Source organism: Martes martes (assembly GCF_963455335.1).
Source record: "Martes martes genome assembly, chromosome: 1".
In the NCBI taxonomy this organism is placed as follows: Eukaryota; Metazoa; Chordata; class Mammalia; order Carnivora; family Mustelidae; genus Martes; species Martes martes.
The window spans coordinates 171,196,645-171,204,872 of NC_137888.1; the positions used below are offsets into that span (position 1 = coordinate 171,196,645).

Genomic DNA, 8,228 nt, shown 5'->3' on the forward strand with positions numbered 1-8,228 from the left:
TTACTTGGCTTTATGCATTTTGGGGATGACTGGAACTTAGGCACCTGCGTTTCTCAGACCCTGCTTTGGTTCCCGGGACAGCATGATTGTTTTCTAGGTTGAGACTTAGAAACAGGTACCAGAGGCCCAAGGGACTCCTCCCTCATTCCCTGGCAGCTCAGCTTTACCAGGGGGCCCTTTTCAGTTCCTTATTAAGCTAATCACTATGAAAGCCTGAGTAGGGAACTACATTCTCTTTATTCATCGGAGGCAGGGGGTGGGGAGCAGACCTGTAGAAATCTCCCCAAACCACTACCGTGTTATGCCAGTGTCTGCTACCTCACCACTTAGCAGAAAGCTCCGTGCGGCTGCCCTCTCCCCGTTTGGTGAGTCACGGCAACAATGAAAGGGAGAAGGGTGGGGTCCTAAGAGCTGGCTGGGAACGGCACTCTGGAAAGCCCTCTTTTGAAAGTACCTTTTTCTCAAAAGCCACAGACCTGGCTCCCAAAATGAAGACTGACTCACAGACCAAGACTTTGAAGCTTTTGAAAAATCCAGCTGATTTTTCTGTATCTGAGGGGGCTATTCTCTGGGATGGGGGAAAGCCCAGAGATCTGCTACAATCCCCCCCCCCACAAATCTTCTGATGTCAGGCCATCCTTCAAATCTTCCCTAGGCCAAAAGGAGCTTTCATGTCCTATAGCGACAACCGATGCACGCGCAGAGACGCGTGCACACACGCACCCCAGATCTTCTCTCCGTGCCTCACATTATCTCAGCATACACGCTAGAACAATCTTGCTGCAGTCACACTTTTTTTTTTGTTTTGTTTTTTTGGAGAGGGGCAGGGGAGTAGGGAGGAAGGAAAGCAGAGCAGCAGGGTCCCCTAGTCTTTGGTTTCTAAGTTTAAAGGGGGGATCTGCTTCAAAGCTTGGAGCAGGGCAGAGGAGTCAATGGCCGGATGGGAAGGCAAGGGAGAAGGGAGTCTCTGGGGCATGAGCAAGGGGGCTGAGATCTTGTCTGGGTTCATGAAACTGGTGAGGGCTGCCGCAGAGGCGTTGAGGCCCGGGTATAACACGGGGACGGAGGTGGGATACCAGCACTTCTCCAGCATGGGCAAGTAGGCAGTTGCTGACGGCGGGATCAGATAGAAGGGCAGACAGAAGGGAGGTTGGTGTGGGTGGGGGCCCAGGAACGGGGAGCTGATCAGGTCACTGCCCGCGAAATGGCCTTCATCATCTGAGAGCTGCATTCTGCTCTTTTTCGTTGGGGGTTCTTCAGATTCTTGCTTAATAACACCGATCCTTTCTCCCATGGTGAACCTGCGTCCATGATCGCTTTTGAAGTACTGCTGCTCCCCACGCAAGTCGCCCTTCTCAGATTCTCCTCCGTAGCCACTGTCTGTGTCCGTGTCACTGCCACTCTGCTCCCCACTCGAGTGGGCGAAAGTCCGCTGGATGACCGGCACACAGTTTTTCCCTGGGCCTTCAGAGCCTTTGGCCAGGGAGCTGGGTTTCTCCTTGAAGTCCATGGCTTTGGGAGCTGGGTCTGACGGTTTCCTGGAGGTACCCCCCTGCAGCAGCTCTGAGACCACACGGTGAAGGTGGGTGACGAGCTGCGAAGATTTCAGGTCCCGGGTGTTCTCATGCTTGGCCAGGTACTGAAGCACTTCCCGGGCGCACGTCTGGAAACCTGAGCAGAACATCTCTTGACCTGCTTCAACATTTCTCCCCGACAGCTCACCTGGATCGACACAGATCCAAAGGAAGACATTTCAGAACGCCCCATGGTTCACCAGGATACCTACACCTCAAAGACTGGGAGCTTTTCTTTTTGCTACTAGCCCTTGCTGATTTGTGTTCCTAACTCCGAAAGTAGTATGATCAGAAAAAATTTGGATTATATTGAAAAGTACAAATAATAGAACAAAAATAATACATTATTCTACCACTCAAAGGTAAAATAGGAGTTGTAATGGTAGCATAAAATCCCATCATAGAAACAGAACAAAATTAATATAGACAGACTACTTCCCCTCTTGAATTGATAGCTTGTTTCTGAGTTTTCATTATACAGGACACAGCACTGAACATCCTCGTATGTTTATAACTAGAGTGGATTTATAGAACATCTGTCTTACCAGAGCCAAATTGGACAAAGACCAGTCACAGAATGAGATAAAGAATAAAAGAATGATGTCACCCAAGTAAGCTTATTTTCCATTGAAAAAGTTGCAGTTGCGCTGGACTCTTCAGATTTCAAAGCTATGTCTAAGCCTTTTCCACGTATTCTATCCACAAGCCCCAAGTAATCAGGTATCATCATCTTCCTATTTTCAATGAGGAAACTGGCAGAAGCACCTGCTAGGTTTTTGTGATTCTCATCATACTAGTCTTGGAAAGAAGGGCAAGAAGAATGGAATGAGGTAGTGGGTAGAAGATTTTCTCCCTGGGCTGTACAGTATTATTTGGAAGGGGTGAAACTAGAAGGTTACAAGGTGACTGTGATTCTCTGGAAGTCGGTAGAAACTAATGATGAAACTTCACCGGTTTCATTAGATTGTGCAACTCACCAAGATACCTAGTGGCTATTCAGGGAACCACATGAAATGCAGGAAAAGCTCCTGCTGTCATCCTGCCAGGACCATACCACACACAGAGCGATAAGGAAGTAGAGAAACAGGAAAACACTGGGGCATACCCATGATTTATTCTCCAATGAAAGAGGACTAAGAAGACCAACTGTAAAACACCCACGACACAAATTATAGGTGCCCTGGCATTTTAAACAAGAGGGGGAACATGTCCCAGAACCCAGAAACACTTAAACCAAAATGTCACAGAAATATTTTACCACTTGACTAATACGTATTCATGCCAGGTGGCAAGCAGCAGCATTCCAAATGAAAAGTCTGACCTTTTAGGAAAGATAAAATGACATCTCCCCCAACTAAAGTGCACAAGCAATTTGTTGTAAGAATGTTTCTTATACCAGATGTTGAGCCCACAGGCTATTTGTGCTACAACTCTCAGGTGATGATAACCAGACTCGGGCACTCACCAGCTTGTAAACCACTCTGCAGGGCAATGATTTTCTGCTGCTGCTGGTCAATTAGGTTTGTTAGTGCTTTCACATGCTTCAAGGTAAGTTCCAGAACCACTGCTTTTTCCAAATGACCCAGAGTCTGGAATAAAAAGAGCCTTAGTCAGCAGTGAGGTCAGAGAAGTTCCACCTCTGGGACACTTATTAGCAATGGGAAATATCTCTAAAGGGGGGGGGGAGTAAAGAAATAGCCTTTCCTGATTGATAACATTTCATTTTTAAGTTTGGAGATGACATTTTTAAAAAGTGTGTTTGTATACATACAACCACAAACTTCTGATTAAATAAAAAACGAGTGTCACTTATCTTTGGAGGCATTTGGGAAGAGGCAGCTACATCAGGAGAAAGCTCTGACAGATACATTTCTCCAGCAGCCACTGCTGACCTGAACTCAGGAGAATCCAGAGATAACATTTCTCTACAGTGCTGTCAACCTGAGGAGGGACTTCTACTGTGTCTGGCAGCCAAGAGGCTTCCCCTAGCTTCTTTCCTGACACCCTTTCATAACTCTCAGCTCATTTAGGCTTTTTACTTCCTCCTCAAATACTATTTTTCCTTTCCCCAACCAAAGGCTGCCAAGCCAGTAAGCTGTTGGCTACTGCCAAGAAAGAACAGGACATAAAAATCACGCACCCAAACAAGTCCTCTTTATTTTTCAAAAGGAGTAGGGCGGAGAGAAGGGGGTAAATAAAATCTGCGTGTTGCTTGGTTTACCAAAGTCAGCAAAACTAAAGAACCCTGAAAATCACCAGAAAGGAAAGGCTTAAAATCTTGAAAACGAAGGCTAGCTGGGGTTAGAGCCAGCTTAGAGAAGTCCAAGCAGTTCTCAGTTCATTGCATGAGGCTGCCAGAAAAATCTTAGGGCTGGGGAAGGGTACCCCAAAACAGAGCCACCCGCAAGCTCCAAGCCGCCCATCTGGCCTGCAGTTCCCAGTGGAGCCTGCAGGCGGCGAATGACCCCCGCCCTCTCCCTGGGCAGAAGAGCTGGCTTGGAGAGGGGCCAGCTTCTCACTTACTGTAAGTTTGAGATGTTCGGGTAGGAGATCCTTCAGCTGGGCGATGCACTCGTTAATCCGGTCACGTCTCTTTTTCTCGATGAGCCTGTGCGGCAGTTTGTAGGTCTCCTGCAAGGCGCACGGGGGGCGGTGGGCGCCAGAGGAAGCGGGTGAGAAGCCCCTCTCTCCCCCACCCCCCGAGGCCGTAAGAGTTGGGACCGCGGAGTGACTCAGAACCACTTTCTGCCCCTTCTAGTCCAAGCCATTTCATAGAAGCACCGAACCCACACCTTGCATTGCCCCGCGAAGCTCAAAGCGAAAAACTTTTCTTGGAAACAGCGCGCGCCAGGGGCTGGGGTCCCGAAGGGCGCGGTATTCTTACCTTGCTATCCTCGCTCCGCTTTATTCCCCGCCTCGATTTGTACACCTGGTACATGTGGGCAAAATCCATCCTGCAGGGAGAGGAGCCAGATAGGGTCTTGACTTTGCGTGCGCATAGGCTGCAAGAGCCCTGGCGAGTAAAAGCCCCCCGGATGCGCCCAGAGCGGCTCTGAGTTGAGAGCGGCGCAGAACGCAGGGCTGGAGCTGAGGCTTGAAAGGGCCGGGGAGTACCAACTTACCCAGGTAGGTCTCCCGGCTCCAGTCCTGGAGCTTTGGGCAGGCAGGCGGGGGGCGGTTGCGCGCTGGGGATCCGCTCCATGGCGCGGCGAGCCGGGGCCACTGTGCACTCCTGTCTGCAGTAGCGGAACGTCGGGGTGAGCACTGTCCTGCAAGGGGCTTCAAGGGGGCGACGGGGGGTGTCTCTCCTCAAGGGTTCCTCTGAGTCTGAGCTCTCTGAAATCCGCTTGGGCTGCCGGGCGCTGCGGCTTTGAGGTGCTGCTTCAGTTGGGGGCGTGCATGGTGTCCCCGCGGCCTCTGGCTCCGGCTCTGCGCACAGACTGGCGGTGTGTGCTCCCTGCGCCGTCTGCGCGGTGCGAGCCAAGTGAATGAGAAGTGGGGCGGGCGGGGAGGCGGGAGGGAGCTGGGGGGGGGCGGCTAGGGCGGAGGGGGGTGGGGGGGCGAGCTGAGGAGTAATGGAGAGGCTGCGGGCTGGGTTAAATGGGAGCGAGTGGGTGGGTTGGAGCTACGTGTTCTACCCTGTGACTCCAGGCACGTCTGGCCGCTGCCAGGGAGGGAAGGAGCGACCTGCCCGCCCTCCCCCGGCTTCATCACATGAGTCTCACGTGTTGGACAACGCTCCCGCGGCTGCGAGGGAGCCCCCACCCCCAGCCCCGGCCCCCAGGTGTCTGCGGCTGCGGCTGCCTTTCCCCGAAGAGGGGGTGGCAGCATGGCCTGGGTCCTGCCCAACCGGGTGGGGGGCGCGGAAGCTGGAAGGGGCCGGGGAGGCGCTGGGGCCGGGTAGGGGGGGAGGTTTGGTAACGTGGGCGAACCTGCCCCAGGGAAATGAAGTAAGTTCCCGTCTCCTGGGAGGGAACGGGGGAGGACGGATCCGCCCGCGTCTGACTCAAGCCGGGAGAGGAATATCCCCTCGCTCGCTCCAGCCCAACCCTCTTCCTCCTCCCCCGCCCGGCCGGCTCCGAGGAACCGGCGCGCAGCGGAGGGAGTCGCCCGGCCCCCCTGCCCTCCCCAGAGGCTGGTGTTTCTTTCCGTCCCGGCTTCCCCGCCCCCACCCCTCAGCCGGGCGTCCAGGAATTGCCCGCCGTGGGGAGGGGCCGAGGGGCGGGGCGGATGTCACCCCATGGGAAGCGGGCTGGCAGCCAAGCGCAGGGGCAGCCGAGGGCGCCGCCGAGCACGCTGCGCGCACCTGACCGCCGAGCGTGTGCGCCACGGGCCCCTTGCTCCCCCCGAGCTCCGCTCCTGGGTAAAGCCTGCGGGCCGGCGGGCACCCTCTTGCGCCCCCGCCCCCGTGTATCCCAGTGCCCACTTTCACCCCACTTCGGTTAGTCCGGCCCCGAAAGACACCGGGCGCGGTGCCCTGCGTTTCCCCTCCCTACCCTGCCCCCTCCGGAGCAGAAGCTCCCGGGTCGCCTCCCCTCCGGCTGCAGCGTTACACAACTGCGGCGGCGACGCCTGCCCTGCAGCAGCACGGGGCGTGACGCTTCACGTGGCCACAGCTCGGGCCACAGGGCCTCCGCCTGCGAGTCCCTCTCCGCCGCCCGTGGGACCCAGGCCCCGGGGACGCGGTGTGCCCGCCGTGGTGGGCTATCTCCTCGCCTACCAGGAACTTGGGCGGCGCTGTTGGCGGTCCGCACCCGGAGCGGGAGGGAAGAGAGAGTCTAGAAAAAACTATCTGTCCATCATACCGAAATCTTAGCGTTCATTCAGTCGATACAGATCAGTTGAGCCCCCTCCAGGGTGCCGGGCGTAGTGACCGTTGCTAGAGCTACTGTGGGGAATCAAACAGATTCTGCCCTTGGATTTACAGGAACCTCTGGCAAGAGCATAAATTGGGCAATGAGGGGAAGACAGCCCTGGGAAAATATATAGATGCCACTGGCAGACAGAAAAAAAAAAAAAGATAAAGTTTGCTTTGTTTTGTTTCAAAATTTATTTAATACGGACTAAGATGCGTGGGAACAGAAGGAGGAAGAAGCTAACCCACTGCCCTGAGCTTGGGGCAGAAACGCCTACCCCAAGCAGCCCCACATCTCCACAAAGCGGGGAGGGGTGGGGTGGCGGTGCTGGGGGAGGGGACACTTACCTCCCCCGGCAAAGTCCGGTCTGTGTGACCTTCTAACAGCCCGAAGCAGGGAAAACAGCTGGAACTCCAAGCCCGCGGTGTGAGCCGCGCTGATGCAGTCAGAGGAGGGAGCCAGTGGAAATTCATGACTAAAATAAGGCCTGGCTGGGGATTTCACTGACCTCTGCGCTGCCCTGCCCTGCAAGTTCGGGGAGTTGAGAGATGACTGTAAGCGGTTCCCACCGCGCCTCGGGTCAGTCACCCCGATGCTGAGTGGCCTGGCTGTGGGAAGGATTGGAAAAAAAAATTAAAAAAAAAAAAAAAACAAAACCAAAAACGGGGTCGCCCCTGGGACTGGGTGAAGCTTCGCCTCAGGCGCAATTTGGGGGTGTCAGTCTTAATTGGCAGTGTCCTTGACAACCTAGAGAACTGGGATTCACACTTTGACCAAACTGGGAGTGGATTTCCTTCAGGTCGCTTTGGAGAGCTCCCACTTCCTGTTTATGTTTCACAAGCGTCGAACTCATTAGCAAGTGTGAGAAATGCCTCCTTTTCTAACTGCTAACTGGTGTGACCTCTCTTGGGGGCTCAGGGATTCTTCCCTCCCAGAATGTACTTTTGCTGGTTTCTGTTATCAGCCATCTCTAGGGAGGGAATGACTGCACCGCAACTTCCTGCTCGGAGGTAGGCACAGAACCACAGGGGAAGGACGGGACCCGCCAGTCCGGGTTTGTGCTTTCAATCTAGGGCGACCTGCTTCATTGTGCGACTTTAATAAGGGTGAAGGATTGTCATGACTGCACCAAAACCACAGTTCCACCAGGAAAGAAGCACTGGGGGAGGAAGGAACACATGTCCCTGAACTGTCATATACCCTGCTCCCCCCCCCATGCCAGACAGGAACCCAAACATTTCAGCTCCCATGGCCCAATGTCATTCTTAGAATGCTTTGATGTTATCAGTACTTTTTGTCTTTACCTGTTCTACAATTGGAAATAACAAAAGGTATGCCTTTCCTGCTTTTTGTTTCAAATGTGTTCTCAAGCTTCAAGAAATATCTCCACATAGAAAAAGAAAAGAATCTCCACCCTATCAAAGTTCTGTTGTATCCAGATTTTATATATTTTATACCAATTGGTCCATTTTTTTCTCAGCACCTTGTGATTATTTTTTTTATTAATTTAAACAAAAATAATTCCTTCCCAACCTGAAAGATGCAGGTTGGGAACAATCTTAAAATTTCATTCTGTTATCTTTGTAGATACTTGTTTAATGCTGTTTTATTTTTTAGATTGTCTGTAAAAACTTTGTGTTAATTCATTTAGTCCTCACCACCACCTTATAAGGCAGGTATTAGTCATTTTTACATTCATTTAACACATATTTATTGAGAACCACTATGTGCCACGTGCTGAACTGGGTCCTCGGAGTATATGTGTTCTCTTAAGGAAATTGAGGCTCAGGGAGGTTAA

At 52.8% G+C, this 8,228-nt stretch overlaps 1 protein-coding gene across 1 annotated transcript; it reads right to left on the reverse strand.

The window, feature by feature from the left end:
* Positions 1-218: 218 nt before the first annotated feature.
* BHLHE40 (basic helix-loop-helix family member e40) lies at positions 219-6,881 on the reverse strand. Its single transcript, XM_080809953.1, has 6 exons — positions 6,778-6,881; positions 4,697-5,040; positions 4,459-4,528; positions 4,098-4,205; positions 3,040-3,163; positions 219-1,722 (listed from the first exon to the last, which is right to left on the reverse strand). Exons 2-6 carry the CDS (start codon positions 4,774-4,776, stop codon positions 866-868), a joined length of 1,239 nt encoding a protein of 412 aa, XP_080666079.1. The 5' UTR covers positions 4,777-5,040; positions 6,778-6,881; the 3' UTR covers positions 219-865.
* Positions 6,882-8,228: the final 1,347 nt, after the last annotated feature.